The sequence below is a fragment of the Chanodichthys erythropterus genome, chromosome 22 (genome assembly GCF_024489055.1).
Source record: "Chanodichthys erythropterus isolate Z2021 chromosome 22, ASM2448905v1, whole genome shotgun sequence".
Taxonomy (NCBI): domain Eukaryota; kingdom Metazoa; phylum Chordata; class Actinopteri; order Cypriniformes; family Xenocyprididae; genus Chanodichthys; species Chanodichthys erythropterus.
This window is the reverse complement of record NC_090242.1, coordinates 8,967,012-8,985,898: the sequence shown is the minus strand read 5'-3', so window position 1 is coordinate 8,985,898 and position 18,887 is coordinate 8,967,012. Positions and strand designations below refer to the sequence as shown.

Sequence of the window (18,887 nt, the reverse complement as noted above, 5' to 3'; positions counted from 1 at the left end):
CTGAAAGTGTAGAGAAAGAGATTGAAGTGAGAAAGTTTTGAAAGAAGTACTATAAACATTAATTAGTGTGTATATTAGGACAGTCAATTTATCATGTTAATGTACCATGGTTTATTATAAAGAAATGAACATGAAATTAATGCAATTAATCATGGCCCCTGATCCATACATAAATGCATAATAAGGGATTTCCTTAACCTCTGAATAAATCAAGCTTGAAGAGTTACTTTCATGTTTGAGTCTTCAAGTCTAATCAAATTGCACCAGTGGTTCTCAGTTGGGGGGTGGGGGGCTTCCAAGATGACTTAAAATTGTTAATTTATGTCATTTTTAGACTAACAGACTGACAAACTCAACTGTAAGATGGAAATCTTTGGACTGCAGCCCAGCAATAGACTTATGTTTAATTATATGAAAAAGAAAGAGGGGGAAAAAACTAACAAAACAATCTATTTACTTCAAAAGCAATTCTATGACTATTCAATGATTTACTCATCTTCTAAAACAATATATTTAAAATGAGGATTTCATGTAGTTCCCTTTTGAGTCAACATTGCGTTATAGTGTTCCGTGTGAGCCGGTGTCTGAAGCATGTGTCCAAACACGCCAATGTGATTGGTTGAATGTAGAGTGGCATGTCACAGAGTCCATAAACAAATGCTAGAAATGAGCGTTGACAGCTTCAGAAGCTGTTTGTTTATTGAATGCATGTATGCAGTCCTCTATTGTGTTGTGTGTCTGTGAAATTCATCTGGACTCATGCCAGTTCTGCTTGGGTTCTGCTACCATTGAGGCAGCATGGCAACTCCAGTCATGGGGATCGCAGGTTGAGTTGGTGGAGACAGAGTTTGAGACATGCTCTTCATGGAGGCAGCTTTGCAACTCCAGTCATGGGGATCACAGTTTGAGTTGGTAGAAACAGAGTTTGAGACACGCTCTCCACTGACTCAGAGGACCACTTTTTTTTTTTTTTTTTTTTATGTCATTCTGTGAATTCTTCAGACCAAAACGAGTAACTCATGCTTTCTACATCTGATCCTGAGGGACTGGATTTGAGCGTTGATAGCTCTTTTTGTCTTCAGAAGCCGTATGTTTATTGAATGCTTGTCTGCAATCCTCCATTGTATTGGGTGTCTATGAAATCATCAGGACTCACACCGGTTCTGCTGCCGCTGAGGCAGCATGGCAACTCCAGTCATGGGGATCGCAGGTTGATTTGGCAGAGGACCACATTTTTTATCTTGAAGCTTATTCTGCAAATTCTTCAGACCAAAACGAGGAACTTGGGCTTTCTGCATCTGATCCTGCACTGAAAAGACCAGTTCTATTGAAAAAGAAATCCTGTCAGACTTCGCGGCAGCATGGCAACTTATGCCTCTTAGTGGGTTCTGAATACTGTAACAAAGGTTACAGGAATCAGTTGTCCATCTCATTTCGAAGGAGTAATGGTAATGAAAGTATGCCAGGAAGGAGACAAAGAATGCTTCAAACAAGAACTGTGCTCTGGCAAAAGGTGCCATAGAACATGTAGCCCTCCTAGAAAGAGACACAGTTTTAGATCTATGGGGCCTGAATCATACTTTTCAGACATACAGGTTCAAGATGTTAACCGTGAAACTAAAAGTGCCACAAATTCAATGGGTAATGGGTTTGTGACTATAGATTTAAAGGATGCATATTTTCACAGATCTTGCCAGAGCACAGGATGTTTCTCAGGTTTGCATTCGGGGGCGAAGCTTACCAAAATCGAGCGCTTCTTTTCGGCCTTGCTCTGTTCCCATGCATGTTCACCAAGTGCATGAATGCTGCTCTGGCACCGCTGAGACTCCAGGGCATTCATGCATTCAATTATATAGATGACTGGTTGATGTTAGCCCAGTTGGAAGAGCTAGCAGCACAACATCAATAACTTGTGCTTACGTTTAGGGCTCAGGCTGAACCTCAAGAAGAGTGTGCTTTTCCCCAAAAAGAGATCCCCTTTTCTAGGTATAGTGTGGGATTCGACTACAATGCAGGCACATTTGTCCCCTGCACATGTAGATTCAATCCTTACTATGAGAGACATCAAGCTAGGCCAAGAGATCTTTCACATTGCACACCACTCTCACGGGCTGGGGTGCAGTTCTCGATGGCTGACCAGCCGTGGCCTTTGGCAGAGGCCTCAAACCTTGTGGCACATAAACTGTCTTGAGATTAGGGTCAGTGTTTCTATCTTTGAAACATTTCCTCCCACAGTTGAGGGGACACCACATGTTGGTCCACACAGACAACACCTCAGTGGTCTCTTATGTCAATCACCAGGTTTGGCTGCATTCGCGCCCCATTTTCAGGCAGGCGCAGCAGATCCTGCTCTGGGCAGAGAACAGGTTCCTGGATGGATCTTCTGTGGAGGTGGGGGCACCACAGGGGGAGGTCTCAGTTCTTGCACTGTGCCAGGCAGCTGCGGCCTATCTGCCGGTCACTAGTTTCATCCTGGTACCTAGTATTGGTCCTGTGAGCCTTAAGAGAGGCCCCATTTGAGGCCTTGGGAGGCTTTCGGGGATGAAGCTTACCAAAATTGAGCGCTTCCTTTCAGTCTTGCTCTGTTCCCATGCAGGGAACTCCAGGGAATCCATGTATTCAATTATATCGATGACTTATTGATATTAGCCCAGTTGAAAGAGCTAGAAGCACATTATCAAGAACTTTTGCTTGCTCATATGAAGCGTTTGGGGCTTAGGATGAACCTCAAGAAGAGTGTGCTTTCTCCAAAACAGCGATCATTTGAGGCCTTGGAATCAGTCCCAGACAAAATGGTGACTTTCAAAATAGCCTTATTGTTAGCTTTGACACAATTCTGGAGAGCAGGAGACCTCCAGGCCCTTTCAGTAGCCTCCTCCTGCTTAGACTTTGCTCCAGGTGATATCAGAGCTATACTACACCCTAGATCAGACTATGTTCCAAAAGTTCCTTCTATAGCTGGTCAGTCCGTTGTCTTGCAGGCTTTCTTCCCCCCACCTCATGAGTCTGCATCTGTTATGTCTGGTCTGTGCTTTGAGGATCTATGACCACCGCTCAGGCCAGTGGCATAGATACTCTCTGCTTCTGGTCTCGTTTGGTGGTCACAATAGAAAAAATAAAGTCACCAAGCAGTGCATCCTGCATTAAGTCACTGATGCTATCACCATCTCCTACAAGATATGACTTCACCTGTAGGGGTCACTCCACTAGGAGTATGGCCTCTTCCAAGGCCTTTCATAATGTATGTGCTGCAGCAGGCTGGTCCTCTCCACAAACATTCATCAGGTTTTACAGTTTGGATTCAACCCCAGGTTCTTGAGTCCTTCAGGGTTGATCCAATTCCAAGTCAGTGCTCAACAAAGGCTGTGCTCACAGCCTTTTATGCAGGCTCTTTGTACCCACCCAGGGCATGGTGGAGTTGGTATTCAACTTCCCATAGCATCAGTGCCATGATGCAGCATCAAGTTCCACTCGAAAGGGAACGTCTCAGGTTAAGTATTTAACCCGGTTCAAGACAGGTGAAAAAAATAGATAACCATGAAAAGAAACTAGCAACTAGGGCAAAGGAAACAGGAGCAAAACAGGGGAAATAAGGAAATACAAACTAAAGTCCATGAAACACGAATTCATTTTCTTGTGCATTTGCTCATGTGCAAAACTGTTCCTAGTTGATATTAGTACAACATTCAGGAGATGTTTGTGATTTACAATGTATATGAATCTGATCTTAGTAGGATGTTTATTAAATGGTCTGTATGCAAATATGGTTCCTAAAATAGAACATGATTTTTCCAGATAACGTTCCTTTTCACATTCCAGTATTGTGCTTACTGAAAAGCAAAGTAGAATTGCCATCTGAAGAACTTAGCAGGACATAAAATAGAGGAAAAGTCTAAACTGAGCAGTAAAAAAGGGAACAGAATAATAATTTGAATATCTAGTAGAGAAATTATGGGCATGATACTTTGGGGTAAAGTTGCTAAAATATAACCACAGTATAAAAAAGTAATACTATTTAGCTCAATTTAATGGTAGAAAAACGCACCAGTGCTTGATTGCACCACACCCGAGTCGACAGTCTGTCCCATCAAGTCATACTGGTTGAGGCGGGAGCCATCGTCAGCCACAACCACAGACTGTGCTGCCCCTCGTGTCCATACATACACCACTTCAGCCTTTGTGTAGGCATCTGGTGCAAACAAACAAAACACAAAACAAACTGTTTAGAGTGAAGAAGTCACTTGTCAGCTGTCAGTGCTTCCTGGGGTCATATACTGCAGTGGATTCTCAAGCACAGTAGAGACGCAGCAGACACTGAAATATTTAGAGCCTTGTGGCTTTGAGTCTCAAGCTTGTTTTTTATTCATGTGTCTTTTCCTCCTCATTCTTCCTCTGGCACAGACACATCTGTTCTTTCTTTTCAAGCATTAGTTGGGTCATGGTAGAATTTGCTAAATCTGTCCAGCTGGTTGTGTGAACTTAGGTATGTGAGGTGCTATGTCAGCGATGATCACTACACCCTGTGGACCTAATAGAAAGTCCCGTTTGCTCACAGCTACTGAGTTTAGAGCATTTGAGTAGGATCTGAACTTTCTACAGAAAAAAAAGAAGTAAAACAGCACAGCACTTACAGCTGCCGAATTTGAGAGGGCAAGCATGGGCATCCATTGGGAAGTCCTCTAAGTGCATCGGACATTCAGCTCTGACTGTAAGCCTGAGAGACAAGAGAGAAGGTAGGATACAATATTTATTTAATAACCAGTAACAACATCCTTTTTCAAAACTGATAGAAATACAGTTGGTATTATTTCTATGTAACTTATTAAGCAATGTGAAGTGATGCATTGATATGGAATTCACCTGATATGCAGTCAATGCTTTGAATTTAGAGATGTATACATCAATTTCACTTTTTGTGTTTAATATATTTAATTCACTAGATTATTCAAATATAGGCATTACCACAATGTTATTTAATATGCACACATTTTTTGTTGTTTTAATATATATTTAATTTATATTTTTAAATATAAATAAATATTTATATAATATTTATATATATTTATATATATAGACAAAACACCAATATTAAAAGGAAATAGCATAAAAAGGTCGTTCTTGCTAAGCAGATGAAAAACAAGTAGCAGCTTCACCTCATGGTGTAAAGCAGAGTTCCTTCCTCTGTGATCCGTAGAAGTTTGTTGGGCATGGTCATATTATGGGCGACTGACTTCTTGCCATTGTGGAAAAATGTGTCAGGGGTCCAGATTTTGCTAGCCATGAGATTGTTGAGACGGAGCACTGCCATTGGACCTTTGAATTTCAGCCTCTCATCCTTCCAGCTCTGCCTGAAGAACACATCTATGGTGTACTCCTACAAGACAACATATTATCAGTTTAATTTTTATAATATTTTCAAACGTAGCTTAAATGTTTATGTAGTTCTAGTTTCAGTAAAGAATTGGTTAGTTAGAGTATATTTTCTTTAAAAAATGTTACATTCAATTATAGTTCATAGCCACCAGGTAAGCTCAGAATGTGACAAAACGAGATTTTTCTTCATTTATCCTCAAACACTTTAAGGATTCTGTTGTGCAGTAATTTCAGTAAAACTGCAGTCACAGGAGGAGCCATGAGCTTTCTGAAGCATTGGTGGCTATAATTAACAGCATGAATCATTCTAACTTCTGATTTTCATAGCTGTGAGTATTTTTTATTTTTTTTTTTTTCATTTTCATTTTCAAATGATCATCCATTATCACACTGAGTGTTGGATAAGTTACTCTAAAAAAGTAATTAATAACTAGCTACTCTGTCTAAAAAGTATTGCATTACTACTTTGACCAGTTGAACCAGGATACACACCTATTTTAACGAAGAGGTGAAGGTTACATTAAAACATACATTTTAACATTAGATGTTAAGTAACTGTAATTAAATACTTTGTCATGCATTACACCTAACACTGACACTGATACAGCCAGTTATTCTAGGTAAACTTACATAAAAAAAAAAAAAAAAAAAAAAAAAAAACTTTATGAAATAGAACATATTTACAGTTGCTTTATGAGGGAACTTATGTTTGACAGGATAAATGTGATTTGTTCAAGTTAATATCTGACATGCAAAATATATTATGTAGAATAATAATAATAATAAAAAAGGATGTTTCCATAATGTCGCATTTTGTTTGATTTTAGTTTGAGTTGTATTCTGAGTTGGTTTTCCACCATTTCCTGTTCTGTTTTCTGCATTTGCTGCTATGTTTGTTCATTGTTTGATTAAGTTGCCTTTATTTTTTCCTCCCTTTGATGATCCTTTGTTAGCCCCCTGTTTCTAGTGTTCTTTGTCTGATCTCATCTGTATTTTGTTGTTCTGTTTGCCATGTTTTTGTATTCTGAGAATCTGAGAAGTGTTATTTTGGGTTTGTTTTCATTAAAAATCAACTTCTTGCGATTATATCCAGCCTCTACTCATCCTTACTGCAACCCTTGCGTGACAGACGATCAGACCGAATGAATGGATCTAGCAGGAGTTCAGATCCTCCTCCTCTACTAGAGGGATCTTTCCCTCACAGAGGTTTTTAGATCTGCTCCATCTCGTACACTACAATGACGACAGCCTCTGCTTTACTCCTCTGATTCAGACCTACCTGGAGACAGCCATCAAGAGATGTTCCAGGCGTTCGTTGATTGAGTGCTTTTAGAGTGTGGATCCCCCTACACCAGGGGTGCCCAACCCTGTTTCTGGAGATCTACCTATCTGCAAAGTTTAGTTCCAACCCTGATAAAACACTCCTGAATCAGCTAATTAAGATCTCCTGAAGCACTTGATAATTACAGACAGGTGTGTTCAGCTGGAGCTGAATTCTGCAGGTAGGTAGATCTCCAGGAACAGGGTTGGGCACCCCTGCCCTACACCATCGTGAGAGTGAGGAGGATCATTCTTCGCCAGTACCCGCAGTTGACTCAGTGCACACTGCACCAGTAGCGCAACCCCAACGCAGCACGAGCCAGAGCCTGCCATGACAACAGAGCCAAATCACAGAGGGGATGTAAAGCTAGACCCCATTGCAGACCCAGTACCTAAGAGAGCCAAGTCTGACCAGGTGTGTGAGCCAGCATCCTTTTGTGAATGAAGCTAAACCCTGAGGCCACGATCATCTCTGAGCTCAAGTTTTTTTTGGAGTCTGATGAGGTGTGTGAGCCGGTCCCCTGCCTGTTCCTGTGGTAAAATGGGGGCATGGAATGGAGCCCCGCACATACTCCAAAGGCTGAAGTGAGTGTGCTGAACCCTAGTGTTAAAATTGAAGAATGTGAAAGGGTCACTTCCAAGTCTCCTTTGTCATCCAGTTCCAATTCTCCTTCATCGTTCAGTTCCAAGCTTCCTTTGTTGTCCAGTTTCAAGCCTCCTTCGCAATCCAGTCTCCATCATCAAGTTCTAAGTCTCCTTCATTGTCCAGTTTCAAGTCTCCTTCATCATTACGTTGCAAGTCTCCATCCTCCAGTTCCAAGTAACCTTTGTCACTGATGCTGCTGCCCAGCACTAAGTTTGTTTTGTCTACCAGCACCAAGTCTGTGTCATTGTTGATGCTCCCACCCAGCCTCCCAGTCCCACATCCTCAGCCTATGCCATATAGTTCTTTGGCCCTGTCTCTGCTGGCTACTTTCAGCCCTTTGTTTTCCAGTTCCAAATTTCTTTAGATGTCCAGTTTAAAAACTCCATCATCCAGGTCCAATTCTCCTTTGTCGTCCAGTTCCAAGTCTCCTTCTTCACTGATGCTGCTGCCCAGCACCAAGTCTGTTTCGTCTACTAGCACCAAGTCTGGTTAGTCGCCTGGCACCAAGTTTGTTTCATCACTCAGCACTAAGTCTGTTTTGTTGTCCAGCACTGAGTCTGTGTCATTTTTTTATGCTCCCACCCAGCCTCCCTTTCCCACCTCATCTGCCTCTGCCATCTAGTTCTTCAGCCCCATCCACACTTCAGACCTTTGTCTCCTCCTCTACAGGTTCCACCTTGCAATCTAGAAGGAGCTCCACATTGGCTCAATGCTCCATGCTGGCTACACCATGGCTCCTCCCTCCTTTGGTTCCTTTACTCTAAACATCATTTAGTGACAGTAATTTGTTAATTTGTGTCAGACGTTATGAAAATGACACTGGCATAGCCTTTATCGTAGTGCAGAATACTAATTTTCTGCCTCATTTTGTGGTGAGAAGCCACATGTGATCACACAAGGTTATTTAAAACACTAGACTAATGTTATAAAGTGAGTTTGGAGCAAGAAACCTTTGTTTTTAATGTCATTAATTGTCATCTTTGATGCTGTGCTAAGCTAACATGCCAGCTAGCCCTTATGCACCTGTTACCAGGAGCGATTATGTTTTGTGACTAATTTTGAAAAGTAAAGACCATTGGAATGTCTCTTTTTTTATTATTTTTTTTTTTTTTTTTTTAGAAGGGCATTTGATACAATTCAAAGAAGGTAAAGTGACAAGTTTGATCAAAGAAATGAGGGATTAAAACAGCATGAATAGAAAGTTATCAGTAAATATAATAAAGACAAAATAATAACAATTAAGGCCATATCGCATCTGGTGGGGTAAACGAGTGCAGGGAGACTGAAACTGAATGAGGCAGTTTGCACCACAAAACAACAGAGATAATAGACTGAATGAATGCTTAGAACATGTGGATAAAAATCAGTTAGCATATTAAAGTCTTCTCTAAATAAATTAAAATTGCAATGCAAATTACAAAATATTTAGTTTTAGAGCCATCATCTTCAGATTTGAAATAAAACATGATCAGGACTGTGGCTTTGGTCTAACAGGTTAACGTATATACAGTAGCCTCAAAAATATATTTCACCATGTAAATGATTCCTCAGATCAATGGAAACACAGAAAATGTGTGACATTTAAAGAAAAAAATAAAAAATAAAAAGGTTTTACCATGTCATGGTCTGAGACTGGCCCAATACTCGTCACGAAAATGTCAGTCTTGACTTCGGTTACACGCTCTGTTGAAGCAAGAAATTAGGAGTTTGAGTGTCAATCAGTGTTGGCCATTAGTTTAAACAACCCTTTAATCCAGAGGTTCAACCTGTCTGTCTTTGATCTAATCAGGGTTCAGCAAACTCTCCAAATTACATGGGTTCTACAGTATCTCTCTCTGGCAACATGCTTCCAATAATTCCTGGAATATTTTGGTCTAGTTTTTCTTTTCTTTTTTTTCTATTCTTTACTTTTCACAAAAGCATTCAAATTTAAAATCACATCAAGTAGCATAAATAGTTTTGTGTTGTTTATACAGAAATGAACCTTACTTTCTTGCCTCCGAGAAAAACACAGTGTCTATGTGTCATGGAATGATGAGTGACAATGATGGAAGATGTTAGTCAACATCACACAGGTAATGTGAGTAAGGTCAAACAACAATGAAAAATTATAGTGTGAAGAGTTTCTTGCCAACTCAATGAATTAGTCAGTTCTGTTCAAAGCTAATTTTGTCTCAAGTGATAAATGATATATAAACCATGTTCATTTGATGTGCATTTGCCTGGCAAGCTTGAATAGAACAAAATTGCTCTTCACCACCACCTTCATGACATTTTTTGACAAAGAATGTTTCTGCATTCAGTATCTAATCTCTTTTTCACACAGTGTACATTTTCAAACCTCTTAGTACAAATATCCAAGCTGATCACAGCTATAACACAGCTAGTCATTCTTTTAAAACCTGATTCCATGCTTTCATTACAGTTATACATATTTTTGTTTCACATAATCATTGTTTCAAACCAATATTATTGTAATATGCAATGAGAAGATTTGATTTAATCACCAAAACATGATCTTCTTTCAATTTAATACCTTTAACAATCAGTTCATTCAATTGCAAACAATGCAAGATACATGTTTCAAATGACCTTGTTTGTGAATTAAGACATTCCTTTAATAAGTGTCATGACTGACATAAAAGCTATAATGTTTGTTAAATTATCTATCCAGTGTTATATCAAAAGGTTTGGTGACACTTTACAATAAGTATACAGTAACAAAGCACATATAAATAATTTGGAAACAACTTGTTTATAGTTAATTGATAGTTTTAAATTGTAGTCTCTACATTGCTATTATAATAACAACCTATATTAAAATAGTGAGTTCTTCATTGATTGTCACTGTAATTAACAAAGTATTATTGTTTAATTAGCTCATATGTATAGAGTTCATCATGTTTTTTAAAATCCCTTTTTTAATCCTACAACTTGTTAATCATTCTTATCTGATGTACAGTTATATTTTACACCTGTAGTAAAGGATTTGTTGATGATTATTAAGAGTACATAGTCCTTACTTTAGATTAGATCATGCAAACTAAATTGCCATTAATTAAGTGCTTTATCTTTATTAGATAGTAAGTGTTCTTAAAATCTTAAAATGTTTATAACTATATATAATACTATTGTATATAATACTATATATATATACATTGTATTGTTTAATATATATATAATTGTATAGATATTTTGAGCTGCTGCTCCTTCATATATCTAAACCTATGTTATTCAGTAAATGCAAACGTTTGTATGTCTGTAAAGTTGCTCAATACGTAAATACTGTATGTTTTCGTGTCTATGTAAATGTAAGAAAATTTGTGTGTGTGGTAGAACCACAATTTGCATAAATACATACAAATACTAATGAAATAACGCTGTTAAAATACATTGGTTAAGGTCGGGGTTAGTGTTAGGATACAAAGGATAAAAAACAAATGATAAAAAAAAAAATGTTCTAACTCTTTGCATATGAGCTAATTAAACAATATTTATTTGTAAATTACAGTGACAATGAATGAAGAACTCACTATTTTTTCATAGCCTATAATTTAAACTAATTTATACTAATGGTTAGCCAGTTATTTGAAAGGACTTTATTATTGTATACTTCTTATAAAATGTTACCAAATGGGGTATGAACAAATGAAAGGGGGTTTGAACAAATGCCTGCTCACTGTGCTATGAAATTAACCAAGCGAGCTAGGCTGTAGCCAAAGGCTACCATACAGCGCATTGAGTTTCCAAGAGCTTAGGTCCGTTGTCCACTGCTCAATACTCTCCCTTCCCTTCTTACCTGTATAACTGTCCGGGGCGCTGAGCTAGCTTCACTAGCGGCTCCCAACTGGAAGAGGGCAGAGTAAAGTACTGCTACTCCGACCATAACAATACCTCGGCTATAACCTCTAAAGGGCAACCTTACCGAAGGGAGCATATAATTAAGCATCCAATCCTTAAGGATTAGAAGAGGCTCAACTGTTATCTTATCTCAACTGTTTGCTCTGCCTTAAGTAGCCGTACCGTAAGTCTCCACAAGGAGAAATAGCAAAAGTACTTTTGGGAGCTCTGGTGAGAGAGCACAGAGAGTTGAATGCCTTCACCAACTCTACACTTTCATCAAAGAAGCATGTTGAAAAAGCTGGTCGACACCTGGTACCTCTGCAGCTAGAGAGGGCCACACGGAAAGAGAGATGCCCATCACGATAACAACCACTTCTTTCTCTGAAGTACTCTATTAGTGAAAGACTGTCACCACTGAACCCCTTGGGAAGCACTCTACCTGTTTATCAGGTCTCCTAAGGAAATGAGCCAATGTATTCCTGTCAAGCTACTACCTCCAGTGAGTGGGGTGCTATTGTGCCTCTCTCAACTACTCTCTACCAATTGGCCCTCATCGGCTGATAGTTGCCCATTCCAACAGTTCTAGCAAGGAAGCTTAGATGCATATCCACCTCTGCCCAAAGTGCTGAAGGGGAGGACAGAGAGTGGGCCACTAATGGTGATTCTGTCCACGTTTTTATGCAGTGTCATTCCATTATTCCTTGCTAACCAAGGAAACGTGTTAACAAGTGAGACATTACTAGTGGTCATGCCCACTCTTCCTACTCTGTGAACAGCCCCTTCCCTCACACATCATAAGGGAAGAGCAATAATACTGTTTCCATACTCCATGTATTGGCCATATGAATGTGATTCCATAGGAAACACATTGATGCTTCCTCCGTACTCCAAGTGCCAGAGAGATGAGGAAGTGGAATGCAAGTGGCAGTATTGCCCCATCTCTTCTTCTGTAACTGCCCATTCATATGTGACAACAGATGAGGAAGTGGGTAGTGAGTGGCGGAATTGCCCACTCTTTTCCTCTGTACCAGCTCATTCGTTCGTGATTACAGAATGAGCACATCGCCACCACCTCTGAACTGCCAGTACTGAAGGGGGCAACCAATGAGGGAGTGAGACGCGAGTGGTGGGATTGCCCACTCTCCTCTTCAGTATCAGCCATTTATATGCGATTACAGAGAGAGGAAATCACTATAATTCTGGACCACCGTCTCAATGGCGATACCAGAAAGCCCAGAGGGCAATGTCTGTGGTGTGGCCGATCTCCAGGACTGCATCTGGAGACAACCCTTCACCTTATTTGATATCCTTCAATAAGTTAGATTGGTAGGCTTGCAACACCACCATGGTGTGCAAAGTGACACCAGCCTGGCCTGCGGCCGCAAATGCTTTGCCTACAAGTCCCAGCATTGTTTGTTAGGGCTCTAAGGGCAAGGCGCAAGCCATCCAGCAGGATGCCGCACCAGGAGAGAGACAGTTTGCAATCATCTCCTCAACCTGGGGCATCCTCACATTCCCGTGGTTAAGCTGTCCACTTCACATCTGAGTCGACGGGAGATCATTATGGAGATCGGGAAGAATCGGGAAGAAACGGAAGGCTTATGGGATCGGAAGAGGCCGCTAAGAGAGCTTTCGGATCAGCGGGTGAAGTTTGAGGTAGTGATAGACCCGTCTCTAACTCCTCCATCTGCGAACCCCATGTTCTAAGTTGCTGTGCTGTCTTGGCATCCACAGGACCGAAACCACGGGGAACAGAGACCTGGCTCCCATCCCCCTTAAAGAAAGCCAGGTGGAAGTAAAGCTTCATCACCGTAAAACAGTCACAGTGAACACAGCCAGCCCCCATTGAGAGCTTGTGTGTATCAATACTTGTAATATAATGAGGTCAGGGCATGATACATTTTCAAACCCATTTTGACTTTCCATGCTGCATGATACTTTTCAAACACACAGACAGAAACTCGGGTTCAGATTTCACATGTACGCACTCATAAGCGGCTTCCTGAAGACAAAAGAGCTGATGACGTTTTCTTCAGGTGCCCGCTTATAGCCTGTTTGATGTCACCCAACTGCTGTGATCAACCAAAATTGCCATGTATTCACACATGCTTCAGACACATGGAGCATTCCCATATGCAACACCATGATGCAGTGTCAAAGTTCCACTTTGAAAGGGAACTTTGTGGTTATCATGTGAGATAAATTGCTCATACCATTTATATTTAAAACTCATTATATTTGGTTTTCTGTTTCAGAAATTTTAAACCAGTTATCAGAAGATTACCAGTTACCAGAACGTATATCTATAGAAATCTTTTGATAATTTGTTAATAGTACAATAACAGTATTATAACAGTATTAAACTAAACAAGAAGACATGCAAATTAAACATTTGGTAGTAATGGCCTTATGACAGGCAGTTACTGTAAATGAAAAGTTTACATAGATGAAACAATTATGCATAGTGAAAAGGATACCATGTGATTTTGTATATCTTGCTAATATAACTGAAAATATGTTGAAATGCTTGGAAAATATGCTTGATGATATTTTGTAAGATTAATACTATGAGTTTTGAAAATGTACCATTTGAAAATGACCATAGTTTCTATGCCTCACTCTCTACCAGAAATGGCAAGCATTTATGCATTCTTAATGCCTAAAATTTGTTCAGATTTGCATTTTTTTTTTTTTTTTTGCATGAACCTTTTGTCATGGTTAGCATGTAGCTAAATACAAAGATGAGATGTGTGAAGCAGAATGATGATGAAACAAGAAACTTTAATTAACACGGAGAATAGTAGCACACTACACATCTAACATAAACTCTGGAACAGAGATCAAAGAAAACAGAAGGCTTAAATACACTAGGATAGATCATTAAAGAAACAGGGAACAGGTGTGTAACTAATCAGAACCCATGGAAACAAACTAGAAATGAGAAATCAGGCAAACAGGAACAGGGACAACAATGAAAATGAAATTAAACAGAACACGACAATAGCCATGTTTCCATCCAATTATTCTTTTGCAAAAAAAAGGTTTATCGCTTCAAAATGTTTAGCGATATAGCTGACGATAAGATTTCTCAAATGTCGACACAATCTTTTTCTCTTTATCTTTAGCGCATATTTAATGCAAATAAATGTGGTTTCACATGACAGAATTAGCCTATAGGCTACATGCAGCGTCCACGCTCGTGTTGTTGCTCCAGTTAAAGCACAGTTTGTAATGCAGACAAAAAAAAAAGGTAAAATAAAAAGAAATGTTACTTGAGTATCTGAGTATACAAAAGTAGCCTACTGTCATAAAATCATGATTCTGTTTCGATTGCATGATCAGAAGCGGTTCTAGGCTACATGCCAAATGAAAATCACAAACATGACACTTGTAAATGAAATATTTTTAGAAGTGCAATTTATTAATATTGAATTTTATCTCAAATAAATTAAAAAAATTAAGTGGTTGACTCCTAAAGCTGAAGAAGAATTTTAGAAATGTTATGTGACAATAAGCCTCAGTTTAGCTAATGCAGACCATTTAAAAAAAAAAAAAAAGGTTAAATAAACAAAACAAATGTTTTAGGTCACGGCTGCATCTGTCTCTGAAAAACAAAATCAACAGCGATTTAATGTTTTAATTGATTTGATGTTGTTGAACTCTGAAACCAGAATGAATTTCAGTTGTCTCATTACTTTTTACAAATATTTGGGATGCAAATGACAAGACTCTGCGATATACACAAAATTATGTATGGAAATGGCTCAAGGGCAGATTTTTTATTTTTTGCGATATAGCAAAACTTGTGCGACAATGCAGTTTTTTAGGGATGACGTCATCATGCACACCATTTTATCGTTAAAAGGCCAACTGGATGGAAACAGCCTTGTGACAGCAAATTTCGCAAATATTTTTTTGTGCATATTTGCTTTGTCGATAGCAAAAACTGTATGGAAACTTGGCTAATGAAACTACTAAACTAAACAAGACAAGATCATGACACCCTCGCTGACATGAATGCATCAAATCAGAGAGATACAAAAAGCCTAGACATAAAAGGTGAATTGTATGTGTTTGTGGAAACCTTTTCCTCTGGACTACGTTTACCACCAGACGTTTATCTGGAAAGTCTTTTTCATTTCACTTTTAAAACCAAAGAACTCCCACAAGACCGGAAACCGGGACACAAATTTATAAAGCAAATCATTAGTGAAACATGTGCACCTACCTCCAAGACCAGGCCTAAGACGGTTGTCATAGCCATCGAGGAGGCTGTCCAGAATCCTGGTGAAAACTGTGGTGTTGTCTTTCTGCTCATCTGCATTCTGATTGGAGCTGACAATGCAAAACAGCAGATGTTTTATTCAAAACCCAACAAAAGCAATGATCAACAGCAAAGGGTAGCTAGAACACACCCTGATGTGTAAAATCAATGCAACACCCTCCTCGGGGTAATTCTGAAACATCCAGCCTGTTTAAAGAGAATTTGCAATGTATTTGCCTGAAGACAAACAACAAGTCTCCTTCCATCTTAGGAGCAAAGGGGTATAAACAGAGGAACAATGCATTATTAATTAGCTAAAATACTCTTTTATATGCAAAAATCCATGTGGATATTCTGAGTTTTGACAGCATGGAGCCAGATGTTAAAATACACACTTATGAGTGCAAAAATAACAAACTGTGTTAATAAGTATTTCAGACAAATGATTATGAGCAAAATGCAGTTTAATCATATAGTGTAAAATAGTATTTTACCACTAAGAGCTTGTGAGGATGGTGACTAATTTGTCCTTCTCTTAAAACCATCATCGGTGGCCGTTTGTACATAATTGCTTGCTTTTTTGATAAGTATTGACATTATTTTCCACCTAAAAGGTACTGGACGACAAGTGCGGCTGCAGACTCAATCACGCGGTTTGGTGTTTCAGAAATACGCTTGGCGTGGAAACAGATTTCAAGGAGAGGATGAGGTCATCATGATTAGTTAGTAAAGATCACGGATGGGAGTGATTTAAAATGGCAAAGATAGAAAGAGATAGAGCACGATAAAACGAAAGAAACAGAGACCCCAAAAAAGAGAGACATCAAACACACTGAAATGCAAGTTATGCTTGTTTCATATCTGTTATTGCATGTAATTCCACAATGAATTTAACTATGAATATTCCACTAAACCAACACCTGACAACTAATGATTCAAAGCAGTTAAATCAAATTAGCTGAGAAGAAGAGTGCACACATTTTGTACTTATTTTATATACTCATTTCAAACTTAGTTTTAGTGTATCCTGGCCAAATTTCCTTTATCAGAAAAAACATATGTAATGAGGTTTATGGGGTCCAAAAGTCTGAAACCTGAAAAAAAAGAAAGAAAGAAAAAGGTAAGATTGGTTATGACTAGTCGATACTGACCATTTTAATTACTTTCTACAAAAGTTCATATTTGCTTGCTTCAGTTGAAGTGAACATTTTAAAATCATGACCAGCATTCTTTCCATTTTCCGAATGGAAATTATGAATCTTTTTTCATGTTTTCATTTTCTTGCATTATAAAAATGCAAAATAGAGACATTTTCAAGAGTGATCTCACACCTTTGGACCTCACTGGATTCAACAACAGACTGCCACAAATACAACAAGAAAAATAAAACGAGAATACTTCCACCCTTCCCCCATCGGCGCAGACAGATATACACGCACATGCACACAGACCCTATGAGCGACACTGAAAAGGGGTCATGAGAGGAAAATGTAGTCTCATATATTACGCATGCTTGCCAGTACAACACTCAGAGCATGCTGGTAATGTCAGCCTGACCCAAAATTACATATTCGTTGTTATCTCAGATAATAATAATAGAATACACACAAATTCAGAGTTAGAGAAAAATCACAGCAGACTAATATATATATATACTGGTAAATTTGGTGGTAATAAGGTGAATGAGAAACCATGCAGAGATGAATAACACATTGTAAATTCCATGTGCTTAAGAGCAGAATACAGATCCCCATTAAACATTGTACAGCAACCCCATCTACAGGTCATATAGACAGCAACAGAGAAGAATACATGCTGCCCAGTGCCACGGTGCTATGGGGTGTCTGCTCTCACACAGCACAGCTTACAAATAAGACATTGTATGCCTATGGCAATTTAAGGTACTGTTATAAAATATTCATAGGAATGAAAACATTACTGTGATTGTCACCTGTCTTAACGTATGAAATACGTCTGAAGCAAGCAAAACGTGGCATGACATTTGTAATCACTTTATAGTGATTATTTTGCAACCATGATTACCAATCAGTTAAAAAATTTAATTATATGCACCATTATAACAGCAGCAAAATTCTCTGCTAATAGCACAGATAAATTCAAGCTGCATTAATAAAACGGTAACACTTTAGTATATTGGAACAATTCTCACAGTTGCTTATTAGCTTGCATGTTGGCTGTATATTAGTACTTATAAAGCACATATTAATCCCTTATTCTGCATGACCATATTCTACACCCCTAAATCCTACCCAATACTTAAACTTAAACGCTACCTTACTAACTACTAATAAGCAGTAAATTAAGAATTTTTATGGAGGCAAAAATCGTAGTTAATAGTGAATGTGTGTTCCCCATACTAAGTCATCAGTTAATATCACACTTCAAATATTAAATTCAAAATAAAAACTCAGATTGAGCAGGACACATCTTCCCAGAGGGGGGTTTGGTTACAAACCTCTGCTTTTATCCTCAATATTTAAAGTAACACTTGCCTAGCTTTATAGAAATATCTCATTAAATGTTTTTGTCTCGTTCCAACTAAAGAAACTAATTCAGTTACGTAGTTTATGGATGATGGACACACGCATCATTTTTTTGTTTTCTTACTTCACAATGTATGTCAGAAAAAAATCACGTATAAATGAATAACACACCATAAGCCATGTGTAAAAGCAAGAGTAAAAGCAAGACACAGCTGAATGAAAATATTAATGAAAGCTTCATTTGCATAACATCCTCTTTGAAGTCTGAGGTTCTGATCTTAGTCTAAGTTAACATCGTATGTTTAGATCAAAGTCCTTACATATTAAAAAATAAGACATTACTGTAATTACAGCGAAGAGAGTCTTCATCAAAAGTAGAGAATGGGTTAATCATTCTAAGATAAAAGTAAAAATCAGGTGCATAAACATACCTTTTTCCAGCCAGAACACTGGTCACCAGTAAACAGGCCCAAATCCAAAGCCAAGCTGCTCCTCTTCCACCCCACATCATTCTCCAAAGGATGAATCCTCACTAAAGAAGAGAAAACACAAAGGTTAAGGTAATAGTCTGCTTAATGAAAAGCATAGCTTTGCGATTATATAGAGTATATGCATCAATTTTCATTTGGAACATAATTGAAAAATCTGATAAAACTTGAAGGTTTTTTTTTTTTTTATTGTTTGAGACAAACAAAAACATGTTTGTTTTTTGTTTGTTTTTTTCACAATCAAACTCACAATCAAAGCCAGCCTGTGGGATACGCAATTTTGTTATGTGATTTGTTGATTCACAATAAAGTAATTTGTGATGCTGCATACAACATTTGATTATCTAAATACAAATGATTTAAATGCACAGTATCCTATGGTAGTTTAACAAGTACTGAACAAAATGTTCACATTTCCTCTTTTGAACCCTCAAGATCTAATTTAAAGC

The 18,887-nt window shown here is 38.4% G+C and overlaps 1 protein-coding gene across 1 annotated transcript in view; it reads right to left on the bottom strand.

Annotated features, from left to right (window-relative positions):
• Positions 1 to 18,461, bottom strand: part of gabra1 (gamma-aminobutyric acid type A receptor subunit alpha1) — a 30,706-nt gene extending 12,245 nt beyond the window's left edge. Inside the window, exons 1-6 of the mRNA XM_067377012.1 lie at positions 18,382 to 18,461; positions 15,411 to 15,517; positions 8,955 to 9,022; positions 5,154 to 5,374; positions 4,632 to 4,714; positions 4,046 to 4,189 (exon numbers count right to left, since the gene is read on the bottom strand). Of these exons, the coding sequence (XP_067233113.1) occupies positions 4,046 to 4,189; positions 4,632 to 4,714; positions 5,154 to 5,374; positions 8,955 to 9,022; positions 15,411 to 15,517; positions 18,382 to 18,461 (703 nt within the window). The remainder of the gene's footprint in view (positions 1 to 4,045; positions 4,190 to 4,631; positions 4,715 to 5,153; positions 5,375 to 8,954; positions 9,023 to 15,410; positions 15,518 to 18,381) is intronic.
• Positions 18,462 to 18,887: the final 426 nt, after the last annotated feature.